Source organism: Rattus norvegicus, chromosome 5, assembly GCF_036323735.1.
Source record: "Rattus norvegicus strain BN/NHsdMcwi chromosome 5, GRCr8, whole genome shotgun sequence".
Classification (NCBI taxonomy): domain Eukaryota; kingdom Metazoa; phylum Chordata; class Mammalia; order Rodentia; family Muridae; genus Rattus; species Rattus norvegicus.
In genome coordinates, this window is record NC_086023.1 from 166,326,142 (window position 1) to 166,341,704 (window position 15,563).

The 15,563-nt window shown below is 47.1% G+C and overlaps 1 protein-coding gene across 10 annotated transcripts in view; it reads left to right on the forward strand.

The window, feature by feature from the left end:
• The window catches only part of Rere (arginine-glutamic acid dipeptide repeats), a 331,790-nt gene that overhangs the window by 277,372 nt on the left and 38,855 nt on the right, over nucleotides 1–15,563 (forward strand). For all 10 annotated transcript variants that reach the window (XM_008764198.4, XM_008764201.4, XM_006239438.5 and 7 more), the window contains one exon: nucleotides 5,224–5,304. In XM_008764198.4, coding sequence (XP_008762420.1) covers nucleotides 5,224–5,304 — 81 coding nt within the window. The remainder of the gene's footprint in view (nucleotides 1–5,223; nucleotides 5,305–15,563) is intronic.

The window sequence follows — 15,563 nt, forward strand, 5'->3', positions numbered from 1 at the left end:
TTTCAAAAATGTCTGGGGATTCTATTCTAATCCGAAGCCAGAGTTTGACATGTGTCTTTATTAGAAATATTCTCCTTAAATACTGTTTGTGTGTGTGTCAGACTTTTGTATGCCAGAAGACTCATTTAGAGGTCAGAGGACATCTTGCCGGTCCTAGGTTTGGAAGTCAGGTTGTCAGAATTAGATGCAAGCCTCTTTCCATGCTAAGCCACATTGCCAGCCCTAAAAATGTTCTTTTGTGTTGTTGGGTTTTTGTTTGTTTGTTTAGTTTTTCAAGACAGGGTTTCTCTGTGTAACCATGGCTGTCCTGGCAAAATGTCAGTTTTAGGAAGTTTTACATTAAGTCCTGGCTGTAGGACACTCAGAAGCATTTTACTGATTGCCAGAGTTTTCACATTCAGTAAGTTTTTAATTTCATGACTTCATATATTCTCTGGGTGAGGGAAGCAAGGGAAGGGTGAGTTTGGGGAGGGGAAGGAGACTGGCTGACCCACAACTTTAATGGTATTGGATGTTGGCACTCATGCTTAAATTTTTTTTTGTAGTAATTCATTTATTTTATATGAATGAGTTTTTTTGCCTGTATGTGTGTAAGTCCACCATGTGATGTCTGGTGCTGATGCCGGGTGCCCTTGGAGGTCAGAAGAGGGTGTCAGTTCCCCTGGACCTGCAGTTAGACCTCGCTGTGAGCCACCATGTGAGTGCTGGAAATCAAACTCAGATTCCCATAAGAGCAACAAGTGTTCTGAACTGCTGAGTCACCTCTCCAGCCCCAGTCATATTCTCTAAAGCCAGAAGTTAAGTTTTTCCTACTAGGAACTCAAGTGACAAGCCTGTATCGCATTCATAAACTGAGTAGGAAGATAAAGAGTGATCTCTGCCATGGGTAAGGATAGGTGTATTTGGGTTTCAATTGGCTGTGAGGATGCATAAATAGAAAGCAATGAGGCTTTGCTCCCTTTGGGAGTGCAAAGTACCAAAGAAACAAGTGTCAGCCTCCCAAGAGCTTCAGCAGCCACATGCAGGTGCAGGTGGTGGAGCATGACCCAGCCAGTCACCACAGTTTAAACACACGCAGGTTCTTTCTCTGTCACCCTTGGCAGCCTGGCATTGGGAATCATAACATCAGGATAAGAGAAGTAATAGACAAGGCCTTAGGAGTGTGGGGTCCATGTTCAGTTGCTGGAAGACTTAAGAAACAGACCTGACCATGAACTTAGTGGTTAGCATTCCTCTCCTGTAAACAGGTCAGTATGGTAACTATTAAATTACTATTGAAAACATCAATGTCTTCGTGTGGAGACGGGTGCACAGAGGGATGGAGTTGCCTGCCTCAGAAGCTAGTCCTTACATAGTCACCATGTGCTCTGAGGGGTTGGCTTTGTTTCGATTTTAGAGGCCACTCTGCATTTCTGGTAAACCACAAGGTGAAGCTACCCTGAGAAGCAGATGTCTGGTTGGTTTGAGGCCTGTGGCTTTCCGTAGAGAAGTAACAGCATAGGCCACATGAAGCTTTGACTTCCTCTTTTTCTTAGAGTAAGGCCAAGAGTACTTTGCACTTGTTTGTCATGCATGGGCATCAGTCATAGATCTGCACTCACCATCTGATGTCAGATTCGTGTTTCTGGAAGTTTCTGTAGTTAGTTTGAGATGCCTGTGAGACAGCCGAGTGAGTGTCCTCAGTGGGACTGCTTCGTGGACGCAGCCTTCATAGATGCACACTAGTAAGTACCGTTCAAGAAACTTAGAGCCTGAGTCCTACACAGGAGGTGGTGCTTGTCTTGGGAATTTTGAAGAGCAGAAAGACCAAAGCAAACCCAGGAAACATATTTAGAGGATAAGAAAATAATTGGACTGGGTGGCACGAACAGAGGTCAGCTCTGCTTCCAGAGTCCAGAGTGGACATTTTCTGTGGTGGGCCTTGTCTGCTTGGTGTGGCTTTGTTTGCTTTGGTTTCTTCGCTCTGTTTCTTTAATGCAGGGTCTGATGGAGCCAGGGCAGCCTCAGACTCACGGTGTACAGAAGAATGACCTTGAATTCCTTATTCTCCTGTCTCCATCTCGCAAGTGCTGGAATTTTAGGCAAGCGCCATGTTGTTTGACTGTGGCTTCTTCTCCATTTCTTAGTCTATTTCCATGATGAGCCAACTCTAGCATAGCTGACTTCACTTGTTTCAAAAGCCTGAGAACACCCAACTGCCCAGTGCCAGGAAGGAATGTAGCATGTGACAAGATTCCTGCCTTTGCAGCTTTAGACACTGAGTACATGACATCTCCTATAAGTCAGTGAGTGAGCTGGTCACAGCACTTTAATTTTGGAGCAAAAGGGATTCAAGTCTGTCTTTTAAATGAACCCTGGAAGCAGACTGACATCATCAGGCATCTGAATGGAAAGGTAGGACAGGCCTCAAGATCAGGGCTCAGAACATGAGCACAGAGTTAAGCGTTATTCTTGAAAGGGCTAGGAAGGATAATGGGGGCTGATGGGAAAGCCCATGGATTGTTGTTTTGGTTTTTAAGGCAGGGTCTCATGGAGCCTGTGCTGTTCTGAAATCTGCTATGCAGCTGAGGAGAGATAACTTGAGCTTCAGATCCTACTGTTTCCTCCTTCCTGGTGCTAGGGTTCAATGTGCTTAAAAGCTGTAGGTTTGAAATTTTTCCTTGGCAAAGAAAGACTTGTCACAGGCTGTATGAGTGAGCTGAGTTCTGGGAGGAAGGGCCAGGGCTGGGGCCTGGGCCTGCACTCAGTGGGCTGGAAGGAGGGGTCAAGCCGCTGATCTCAGAACTGGTGTTAAATGAACTGGAAAGTGTACATACAGTCTCAGGACAGCTACCTACAGACTGGACTCCATAATCAAGACACAAGGATGTGTGAGGCTGGGTGACTCAGGTGGCTTTGATCTATTTCATGATGGACCTTCAATAGGTTGGGGATGATATAGCACATATGTAATAGTTACTATTGGTTCGAATGATGTTTCTCATAATCTGTGAGAGCGCAGACTCTGAACTCATTGACCTGCTCTATCACATCCAGAAGTTTGGAATAACCAGCCTTCATTTTTCTCTTCTGGTGAGCGTGCTGTATGTTGCTAGGCCACAGTCTGGCATTCCACCCTCCAAACCATCTCCTACCAACCATCTCCCCTTTCCAAAGCTCCCTCCAACCTACAAACACTGCCCCCTCCCATTGGTAGCCTGCTCCTTGCCATCCTGCCTTGGTGTGAAGATGTTTTGGATGGCCAAAGGCCACAACAGTCCACTGTCTTCCGACTCCCTTGGTGCACAGATGAGATGGCCCTTGCTGCTTTCAGGAAGTACCTTGGAGCTCTATGCGACGACATGCACTCATCTTACCTGCTAAAAGCCAGTCACAGTTTAATACACATCCCTCCCAGTGCTACGCGTATAGTAAATCATTAAAATGAACCCAGGGCCTCGCCTCCTACAGTGCTGTGCCACTAGCCTCTGCTACTCTGTTCCTACTGTACAACTTGGGCCTCCCCAGGGAAAGTTCACCTTCAACCTCTGGTCTGCCATTGGCTCTGTGGAGCCTGCTCCTCACTCACCTCTAAGTCTCATTTGCAAACAGTCAGTTTTTCTGCATACCTTGTCCTCCTTGGGGCTTCCAGAATGTTCCTAAGTCCTTCCTGGTCAACTCAGAGCCCAGCTGGTGCCCACCTGGCAGGCTTATACCCTTCCTTGTCATATCCCCTTAAGTCAAGCAGAGCTAGCTTCCTCTTCCTAGCTCCACCCACCACCCTTTGTTCCTCTGATGCTTTCTTTACAGGCCCAAGATCCATCTGTACCTATTTGCTTCTCTGGGCTGATTGGAACTCCTTGAGGACTGAGCTCTTTCTTGCACTAGTTTCGGTAGAGATGCTGTGTGCAGCTCAGGCTGCCTGTTGATCGCATGGCTGATGCAGAAGTCAAGTGTACCAAAAGTCTGCTCTTCATACCAAGGACTGTGTGCTGTTTTCTTGTACCTCACAGATTTTTCCCACTGAACTATATCAATTATATTGAAAATTGACAGTGATGAGTCATATCCAGCACTGGGAGAACTCGGAACTCGCAGAGACTGCAGGACTAGAGTAGGAGGCTTTAGATGGGTCTTACAGGCCAGGTCTGGCCCTTCTCTGTGTTTGTCCCGCGGTCTCTGACACCCAGAGTGGGAGGCCCCTCTTCCCAGTGGGCAGCTGATTTATTGGCTGGGGCGCTTCCGTGGTGATCACTTGCGAAGTGCAGGCTGACACCCGGGCCTGGCGGGAGCAAACGCCTCAGCCGCGGGCCGGAGTGGCCACGACGAGAGGGAGAGACCGGCGCGGGTTTCGCTGCCTCACTGTGGGCAGGCGGCCTGGCCCCGGTGGGTAGCAAGTTTGGCCTTGCAGTGACCTGCTCCCAGGGAGGACTCGGAGAAGGCCGTGTGGAGGGCTTGGCCGCCTGCGGGGCCGGGCGGGGCGGAGCCGAGCGGGCCGCGGCGGCGATCCAGGCCGCCTTTTGCAGCCGCCCGCCGCCAGGCTCGCCGCGCTCCAGCCTCCTCCCCCGGCGCCCTCCGCTCCCCGCGCCCCGCGCCCCGCGCGGCCCCGCCGCGGTCACACGCCAAGCAGCCCGCGGCCGCCTGGCCCTGCGCTTTGTGGAGCCCGGGGACGGGCGCGGCCTCCTTACCTGTAGCTGCGAGTCTTCATCGGATCGGAGGTGGGAGCTGTTCGTGGAGCCGGGCAAAGTGAAAGTCTGCTCCGGGTCGGGCAAACCGGGAGGGCCGGGGGCTCGACCCCAGAGGCTCCGGGCTCCGGGCTCTGGGGCTAGAGGCTCCTTGTGGGCTTCCGCCGTCAGGGGATGGGAAGAGGGCCATATCAGCCCGAGACACTTCTGCGAAGGCATCTGCTTCCGCGGGTGAAAAGCTGCTATGTTGGTTTATTGCAACGCGGGCTGTTGGTTGTTTGCACCTTCCTGCAGCTTGTGGTTCCCGGAGGCCGCCTTAGCTCCGATTGCTTTTCCCGAAACGCGCGGCGCTGCTTGTGGTTCCCCGCAGGCCAGGGACTGCCCTGCCCTGCCAGCAGGTCCCAGCTGTGCCGCTGAAAGCCTGCATCCTGGCTAATATTCCCGAGCTCAGACTTTTCTGTGGTTGCTTTTCTGCTGATTGCAGATATCTTTGCTTTGCTGACATCCTGTTTTGGTTTTGGTTTTTACATCTCTCTCACTTGTTTCTTTTTTATCACAGAAACGCTTCGTTAAGGGGCTCCGACAGTACGGCAAGAACTTCTTCAGAATCAGAAAGGAGCTGCTTCCCAATAAGGAAACCGTGAGTACAATCGGACTTTATATAACTTGTTCTCCCCCCCCCCCCCCCCCTTTGCTCAGCTTCTGCTGCTGCTTCGCATCTGGGTTTAGGAAATGGTGCCTTTAACCCCGCACAGTGCCTGACCCAGGCTGGCCTCCGGATTCCTACTTTTCTTCAGCTAATGATTTTAAGATAGCAAAGTGACATATTGTGCTTATCCTTCTGAAGAACGTGTTGTAACGGGAAGAACAGAGTTAGCTGGGGGGAAGGGATCGCTAAGAGTTAACATCTAATTTTAAATCCAGTGGCTGGAATGGGAAGTGGCATTTTATCGCTAGTTTGGATTTGGTAGTTGTCAAAAGTCATAGACCAAGCCAAAGGATAGAATTGAGAGGTTTATGGAATTCTGCTGGGATTTCCCCTCCACTTATTTAAATTAATGTTGCTGTGCTCTAGAGAAAATTCTTTTAAATCTTTACTGTCCCAGCTTTAAATATTTGCACTTTGTAGTGGAAAGGGTTTTTATTAGTTGTTTAATGGGAGCTTTAAAAAATTCCTTTGCTGTTTCAAAAGCTGAGGGTCAAGTGCTGACGGTTGCTTTTGATGAACTTGTGGGAGGGTGTACTGAGCAGACTTCTTTGGTAGGTGATGCTGTAAGGGTACAAGCTCAGTTACCTGTAATTGCCTGCCTCCAGGAAGGCGGGAGTGGACCACCCACCTCACCCTGCTGGTGGCTTCCAGCCTGACCCAGTGACCAGTAGTACCTCGGACCTGGGGCAGGGGGTATGATTGATATTTAATCCGAGAGAGGGTGAATGAAGAATATCCATTACAAAAGTGATGGTAGGGTTTTGTTAATCTGCCATTTTGCTCTGTGTGGTGGTTACTGATTTCCTGATAACTGATATGCCTTTGAGTACCCAGATTTCGGATATTAGAATCTGTTGTGGAAACACTCTCTTCCTTCCTCTCTCCAGAACAGGTTCTGGAGAGACTTGGTGTGGAGAGCAGAGCAGCAGTGATGTAGAAACTCTCCTTAAGTTTTCAGAGACTCTTTTTTCTAAGTTTGTTGCATACATTAAAAAATGAAAGTGACTTGACTCAAATGTAGCAGTCTTCTTTGGGCTGAATGGAAAAGTCAGTGAGGTGTGTCCTAAAGTTGATAACCCATCCTTAACCTAGCAGCTCAGATCTTTTTGTTACAGGTGCTGGGATTGAGCCTTAGCAGTCGCCTCAGCCCTCCAGCCCTGCCAAACTCTGTCCTTTATCTGCCGAAAGTTGTAAGGCATAAAGGTCTGACAGAAGAAACCTCGACAGCATTTTATCTGGATGCTTTGAAAGAAAGGCAGCAAGGAAGACAAAAGAAAAGTCATACAATTGAGCATTAAACCAAATTCATACAGAGGTGGGGCTTGGATGCTGGGAATCAGCCCAGGGTCTCATGCTTGCTAGGCAGCTGGAGACACAACAGTTTTAGTCAACAGAATAGCAGAAGACAGACCTGACTGACCTTTAACCTAGATCAGTGTTACTTACCTAGTTTCCTAATTAGAAATTCAGTTCCTTATCCCACCTGTTCTCGGCTGCCCACATCATGGTCTAATTGAGTTAACGATGCCTTTTCCTGCTGTGAGCAGCCCTGTAAGAGGTTTCTGCCCATCATTCCAGGAAGGCTTCCCCTCCCTTGCCGTGGCTGGGCCGTATTTCATGTGGGCACTGTCACTGGAATACAGGAAGCAGAGTGGTCCGCAGCCCTGGGTGACCTCTGCACACTTCTGCTGAGTGTCCTTAGTTCCAACTCCTTCTGACTGCTTGGGAGGAGTTGGTCATTGGGTGAGTCTGCTAAGTGTTCTAATCAGCTAGGGGAGCCCCTGTCCTGTGTTTTCCTTAGCTGTCACCTTGGCTAGGCTAATCATTACAGAGCACTGAGACAGGAGGTGAAGGTCATTTCTCTTGCAGAAGATGAGCACCTTTGCAGTACCAGTGCTCCAGAACTTCCTTGATTAAAAAATCGTATGGTTATGAAACTTTATAGAAAATTCTTATAATCTAGATACTTTGCCACATTTTCTTCTGTTGAATTATTAGCTTTTTTTTTTTTTTTTTTTTTTTTTTTTTTTTTTTTTTTTTTTTTTTTTTTTGCTATTCCTAGAAGACTTGAAACATCAGAAAGGCATTACCATTGAAGCCTGTCTGATTGGGTTATGGAGGGTCAGTAGACCTGTGTTTATTGCTGGCCTGGCCAGTTACTATAGCACCCGATCTCTCTGAAGGTTTTTTCTGCTTCAGCTTGGTGCTGTGGGAAGTTCAAATCACATTTTGACAGGTTAAAGTTGGGTGTCAGCCTGGGAGACCCTGGGGAGATGGTGCATAGCTTAAGAATGTGTGCTGCCCCTGCAGAGGAGCAGAGTCGCTGGACAGCACCCACACCAGGCATCTAAGCCCCTTGCCACTGTAGCTCAGGAGTCCAGCACTCTCTTCAGACCTCTGAACACATATGGCATACAGCCATATAAATTAAATAAATAAATCAAGATTTTTAAAAACTTTATTGTATGTATATGACTGTCTTGCCTGGGGAGATCAGAAGAGAGGGTGTTTGTGAGTCCTCTAGAACCAGAATTACAGTTGCAGATGGTTGTGAGCTACAATGTGGTTGCTAGAAATTGGCCCTGGGTCCTCTGGAAAAACAGTAAGCGATCTAAACTGCTGAGCCATCTCTCTAGCCTCAAAATCAGTATTTTTAAAGATTGTTTTATATGTATGAGTGTTTTGCATGAATGTATGTCTGTGCACCATATGGATGTCTGATACAGAAGAGAGCATTTGCTCTCCTGGAACTAGAATTACATACAGTTATGAACCACCATGTAGGTACTGGGAACCAAACCATGTTCTCTGCAAAAGCAGCAAGTGCTCTTAATCTCCAAGCCACTTCTTGAGCCCCATAAATGTTTTACACACACACACACACACACACACACACACACACACACACACACAGAGAGAGAGAGAGGGGGGGGTATGTAGAGGGAGGGTTTTTGTCTGGTTGGTTGGTTGGTTTTTTTGTTGTTGTTGTTTTACTGGTGCAGGATGTTGTTCTGTTTGAGATAGATTTTTCTGTGTAACTCTGGCTGTCCTGGAACTCACTCTGTAGACCAGAATACCCTCAAACTAACCGAGATCCTCCTGCCTCTGCCTAGTGTGCCACCACTGCCTAGCTAATAAAGATAATTAAAAAAAGAAAAACCTTTAAAGAAAAAAAGAGAGGGCTCTAGAGTACTGTTAACTGTTGGTACACTGGACTACTGTTGTCTCTGCCACTCATGCTGTGGGCTTCAGGCAGGTTATTGGGTCCTTTTGCTTTTTCATTCCTGTGAGACCATGTGATAACTCTAAGCTCTTAAACATGTGGGACCATTTTCAAAAGGTAATATCTGTAAAGAATATATAAAATGATTTCTCTTCCCAACCTATTACCTTCTGTTGGGAACAAGTCTTTGTGTGCACATGTGCTTGCTTGCTAAGGATCAAACCCTGGACTCGACAAGCTAGAAAAGCGTTTTACTGCTGAGCCCAGCCCTGCACACGGTGGCTCTACTCTGGGACCGTTTTCCTCGGTCACCTGCCCTTTCTCTTGAGTTACTCAGGGAAGGTGGAAGAGAGGGAGGACCTGCAGGAGTTCCTGGGTGGAAGCAGATCTCCAAGCTTTTGGAGGACACTGCAGGAATTGCAATCCTCCTGTTCCCTGCAGGCCTTGGCCTCTGAAGGAAGCGCCTGTGTGGGTGGACATCAGCTTTCTGAGCACTGGCTTCTGGCGTTTGTTATCAGGCACGAGGCCTGGCTCTCCTCCGAGTGCTGCTGCCCACTGAAGTGGGAATAGAGGCTGTGACTAAGGAAGTCAACTGTTTATAGTTGAGTGGGTATTAGGACAAGTCAGATCTTTTTAGAATTACAGCTGTGCACATACCCAGTTCTTCCTTCCTCTTTCCCCATTTGCCTCTCTTTATCACATGTATAAAATGTATGATTGGTGGATAAGCTAGGATTGAGCAGTGTCTCAGAGTGACTGAGGCTGCCCACTGCAGAGCTCTCAACAGTTTACACTGGGGTCTGGGTGTAGCGCATCTGTGTAAACACTGCCAAGTGTCCTGCACTCCTGAGAAGGCAGGGCTAGCCCCTCTGCCCCACACAGGGTCTCCCTCCCAGACGTTCTGTAATTTGTTGTCCTCCAGGCCAGGTCTCTCGGAGATTCCAAGTGCTGTTGCTCTGCTATTGGGTAGATGAGTCACATGGGCCTGGCCTTGGATGTTAGAAATAAATAGGCCTGACAGACTCAGATCCTACAGCACAGATAGATCCCAAGATAATTTTCCCATATACATTGCCATTTCTTATAAAATCTCAGGATGATTACACTCAAAATATAAGGATGGTCTCTCTTCGCTCTGCAAACACGGGTGCGTTATTTGGACAGAAGAGTGGTTCCTGGGAGATTGCCCTCTGAGGGTTTGTGTGTAGCTCTGCCTGCTGTTGGCAGCAGTGGCTTGTGGGCAGGAGCACCACCCTCCTAGACGTGGGATAGTGAGTGACTCCGCTCAGATGCAGCGCAGATTATCGAGTAGACAGTTCGGTTTCCTAACGAGGCATCCTGTAGAGAGGGGAGGCAGGGAGGCACTGGTCTTGGATGTCTTGGATCCCCTCCTCAGTTTTAGTTTCTAACAACTACTTCAGGAAAGATTAAACTCTTGTTACTTGTAAGTGCAGGTAGAAGTGTCCAAATATTACCATCAGAGCACACGCTCATTCCGGTCTCAGTGAGAGACATTCTGCATCACGGGTGAAGGTGGCAAAGAAGGGACAGTTGTAGCATAGGACCATTAGGGATGAGTGTGCACAGAAGGTTGTATGATTTAGTGCAGGGGCACCTGGGCCAAAATTAAAGCTCACAGGCTTTGGGTTGCCCAGAGAAGGGACAGCTAGATTTTATTAACTTTGTGTGATGGGATGGGAAGTTTTGGATGGAAGTTTTAAATTTTAACATGCTTAGATAGCATGAAAATCGGTCATGTTTCTGGGGGCAAGTGAATCCCATCCCATGACCGAGTGGCGTGTGTCAGCATGTCGTCCCAGATGGAAGAATGAGTCATCTAAGCTCTGTTAGCATTAAGAGATCAAGATGACTCCAGTGTCAGCAGGAGGCTTTGTTTAGTTTCAGATTATAACCTTAGGTAAACAATTATAACGCCTAATCTTACATAAGAGAGCACGGGATGGGCTTCCAGATTGGGTTGATACTCTGAGGACAGGCAGCTGTGGGGCAGCTACAGAGCAACACTTGAGAAGCTTCTCTGCTTTTCCCGTGTCCCCCAGTGCAGATACTGAACATTGCCAGCTGCTCACAGCAGAGTGGACAACGCAGGCTCTCAGCTCCCTGTCTCTGCCTGGTGAACCAAGATGGCTAGTTTGTTGTTAAAATAGAGGTTTAAGTGAAATCGTAGTTCTTCAGTAAAGTTTAGGAACTGCTTACACAGCCTCAAAATCCTAACCCTCCAAAGTATATTCATCCTTTTCTAACATTTATTTATGCGAATGTTTTGTCTGCATGCATGTCTGTGTGCCATGTGTATGCAGTGCTGGTGGAGGTCAGAAGGCGGAGTCAGAGCCTCTGGGGACTGGAGTTACTTAGAGTTGTGAGCCACCTTGTGGTGCTGAAAATTAAACCCACGTCTTCTAGAAGAGCAGCCAGTGCTTTTGGGGGGGCGGGGGTTGAGATAAGGTTTCTGTGTAATACTGGATGTCCTGGAACTTTCTCTGTGGACAAGGCTTGAATCTGAATAGCAGTTGGTTGTGAGCAGCCTTTTGAGTTTGGGTCCCTTGGAAGATCAGCCAATGCTGTAACCACCACGCCATCTCTTTGAGGAATCATAGAATTTCTTTTGTTTTTCTTTGTTTTTAAAATAGATAGATTTATTTATTTATTTATTTATTTATTTATTTATTTATTTATTTAATGTATGTGAGTACACTGTCTTCAGACACACCAGAAGGGGGCATCCGATCCCATTACAGACGGTTGTGAGCCACCATGTGGTTGCTGGGAATTGAACTCAGGACCTCTGGAAGAGCAGTCAGTGCTCTTAACCACTGAGCCATCTCTCCAGCCCAATAGAGTTTCTTAATATATAACTTTCCCCCCTCCAACTCTCACTTCATTTTCTTTTCTTAGAAATACAGTTGTGGGTCTGGGAAGATGGCTGGTGGTCAGAAGCACTTGGTGCTCTTCTAGAGAACCTAATTTCCTTTCTTAGCACCCAGGTGGGTTGGTTCACAACCACCTGTAACTCTGACTCAAGGGTCTGACTTCTTAAGGTCTCTGAAGGCGCTCTCAAGCACACAAGTAAAATTAAATATGGAAAGAGAAAGAAGCATAGTTGTAACACCTTATTTTATATTTTAAAAATCTTATTCACTAGGTGTTGATGGGTTAATCCCAGCACTTAAGAGGCAGGTGTCTGACTCAAAGACTAAAAAACAAACAAATATACAGAAGCCTTCAAATATCGCTTTCTTTACTGGCATAGCCAGCCAGCCTGGGAAGCAATGTGAGTGGATTTGAGGCATTAGTTAGCAGGCAAAATGGAGAGCCGTAAGACCTGACCACTGTTTTCTGCACAGCTTAGCTCTAGGTGCTGTCTGAAGTCTCCCAGCCTAGGCTTGGCATCTAGGCAGCAAGGATGCTGGCTGCTGTGGTGCTGCCTCACTGTGGCGGCTCCCAGGCGAATGCTGTCTACCTCAGTGTAGCCAGGGCCTGTCTGCTATTTGACTATTTTGTTTTTGTTTAGTTGAGTCAGGTTTTTTTATAGCCAGGCTGGCCTTGAACCTAGAGATTGTCTTGCTGCTGGACTCCTGGGATTGCAGGTGTAGGGCACCATGCCAAGAGGCACTGTTTTAGCTGCAGTAATCTAAGAGGGTGTGACTGTTTCCCTTATGTGAATTCAGCAGGTGTGTGGTTTTTGTGGAGGAAACTTGGTGTCAGTGTTGGAAAGAAGGCAGTTTTTAAAGCTGAAGTCTTGGCCCTTTGCTCTTTTTAACGTGTGTCCTATGCCTGTTCGTGAACTTATCCTACACATGCAAACTGACAACTGACCAGAGAGCTCTGTCTTTATGCAGTGCATTCTTTGTAGAAACTGTGTTTATAATGGACTTTAAAAATAAAAGATTTATTTATTTAATGTATAGAGCACACAGTACCTGTCTACAGACACACCAGAAGAGAGCACCAGATCCCAGATGGTTGCTGGGAATTGAACTCAGAACCTCTGAAAGAGCAATCAGTGCTCTTAACCACTGAGCCAATCTCCAGCTCTTACCCTACCCTACCCTACCCTCCTCTCCTCTTCCCCTCCCTTCCCTTTCCCCTCCCTCCTTCCCTCCCTCCCTTCCTTCCTTCCCTTTCTTTCGAGACAGGATTTTTCTTGTGTAGTCCTACTGTTTGTAGACTGGCTTTGAACTCACAGAAATCCATCTTCCTTTTCCTTCAAGGGCCATGATTAAAGGCTCACTACCACCACTGGCTGGTTTATTTTTCACTCTGTGTGTGTGTGTGTGTGTGTGTGTGTGTGTGTGTGTGTGTGTGTGTGTGTGTATAGTCACCATGCATACAAGCCAGGGTGCACACATGGCAGTCAGAGAACAACTTTTTTTTTTTTTAAAGATTTATTTATTATTATATACGAGTACACTGTAGCTGTCTTCAGACACACCAGAAGAGGGCATCGGATCTCTTTACAGATGGTTGTGAACCACCATGTGGTTGCTGGGAATTGAACTCAGGACCTCTGGAAGAGTAGTCATCGCTCTTAACCACTGAGCCATCTCTCCAGCCCAGAGAACAACTTTTATCTGTCCCCAAACCCTATCTTGTTTTTAAGACAAGGTCTCTTGTGTGAGAGCCAGGCTAGCAAGCCTGTGAACTTCCTAGGAATCTGCTGTACATGGTTTAGGGGATGTCTGTCTATCTGCCTTTTATTGAGATAGGATTTATCTATCTATCCATATGTCTGTTTGATTGGTTGATTGGTTGGTTGGTTGGTTGGTTGGTTTTTTCGGGACAGATTCCTCAGTGTAACCAGTGTTACCAGCCCTGGACATGCTCTATTGACCAGGCTGGCCTGGAACTCACAGAGATCCACCTGCTTCTGCTTCCCCAGTGCTACGACTGAAGGTGTGCGCCCTCACCTGGCTAGGTTAGGAGGTTTTTTTTTTTTTTTTTTCCGGAGCTGGGGACCGAACCCAGGGCCTTGCGCTTCCTAGGCAAGCGCTCTACCACTGAGCTAAATCCCCAACCCCCGGTTAGGAGGTTTTTAACCAAGCTCCTGGTACTTGCATGGTTGTTACTTCAACCACTTAGCCATCTTCCCAGATCCTGCTTAAATGTCTGCTTGTGGTAGTTGTTTTATTCTGTCAGTGCTAAATACAGAACCCAGGTCCTCGCAGGGAACTAGACATGGACTTAACCACTGAGCAACACTCCTCCCTGGAATGTTAAGTTTTTAGTTAAAGTTTCACTACTCTGACCTTTTCCTTTGTTTTGGTTTGTGTTTTTCTCTTTGACTTTGGAAATGTATGTCTTGAGTCCATCTGAATTGTGGGATTATAATTTCTGAGGATTGGCCTTTGAGATGTATGTATTAGTACGGCTGGCAAAGTTTGGAGTTCAAGGGAGCTTTTGGTCTGTGCTTTGTGAGTGGAGGAGAGAGCGAGCCTACCTGATTCATGGAGCTCCTTGCTGAGCTGTCTTGAAAACACCCACCTGCTGACTTACTCGAACCACAAGGCTTCTGGAGCCTTCCATACTGTCTTCACAATCAACTTATCTGTCCCCGCAGAATTGTATCCTTTAATTTTATTTTTATTTTAAATGAAAAATCTAGATAAACGCCAGTCTTAAGACTTATTCTTCTTACGGATTTCCACTGTTCGCACATAAGTATTTATATGCACTGCGCCTGTATCAGCATGAGGGTCTGGTCCGAAGCTCTCGGAAGGAAGTACATGTTTAGCTGCTGTTTTTTTTTTTTCCCCCCCAGAGCTGGGGACTGAACCCAGAGCCTTGTGCTTGCTAGGCAAGTGCTCTACCACTGAGCTAAATCCCTAACCCCTTTAGCTGCTGTTTTTAAGACTTGAAAACCTAGACATCAACACCATCCACATTGTAGAGTAGGCAAAGAACCTTTAACTTATGTGCCCCAGCGTAAGACTAGTGCCTGGGCTCACTGTACCATAGAGGGCCTTCCTATTTCAGTGTTTGCACAGAAGCGGCTGTGTGCTAGATTAGGATTGAAAACCATGCTTTGTTTTTCTCAGTGAGTTTATTATGCTGATCAGCTGCCGACTGAGCCGATAGCCTAGTCCTGCTTACCATACAAGCGCCTGAGCAAGGGCACACTCTCCGTGGAGGTGTGTGGGGTTCTAAGCCTCCTGGCTGTCGTTGGGTTTCTTCTCTTCATCTGTTAGTGAGTCACCATCACATGCTACTTTATTATCTTGCAAACGGTCTCTGGAATTTTTTATCCTCTGTTTGCAGTGTGAATGGAAAACCACTGAGGTTCTGAACAACGTTCAAATGAAGACTTTCTTCAGGGACACTTTAGTTACGTAGTTCTGGCTATTGCAGTTGACTCTTTGTTCCATATGTTGTAAGGTTGCATTGGGAGTGGGTGTGTTAAGAATGGTGACTTTTGCATGTTTGAGTATTTGAGAGGCCTAAGATAGACACATATCCAGTTGCCTTGGTATGTTGTTGATGGTTCCCAATATCAGGATTTGGTTCTTTTTGGGAAGCATGCTAGTGAGGTGCTTTGAGCAGGTCAATATTCTGGTCTTAAGTTAACAGAGGGGCTTCTATCTATCTGCCAGAGAGCTGAAGACGACCCAGACTCAGGGAAGCCGCACAGCTCCCGGCCACCTCCTGTGCTCCTTCTCTGGGTTTTGAACTTGGTGGGACTAACCTAAGAAATGGGAGGGAGGTCCTCGCCCATGTCTCCACTTGTATGTGGCTCACGAGAAAGACAAGAGACTTCTTTCTGATTAGTGGGAAACTATTTTAGGGCAGGATGACGAGGAGAGAGTCCCCTGGTCCTCTCTGTCAGCCTACCTACCCCTGATCAGCACGGGGCTTCTTAACTTTTTGGGGGCCCCCAAAACAATGCTCTTCTGGCTTTTTGTTCACCTGCTTTCTTCCACAGTTTATTCCAGCACATGTAACCTTTAAACCA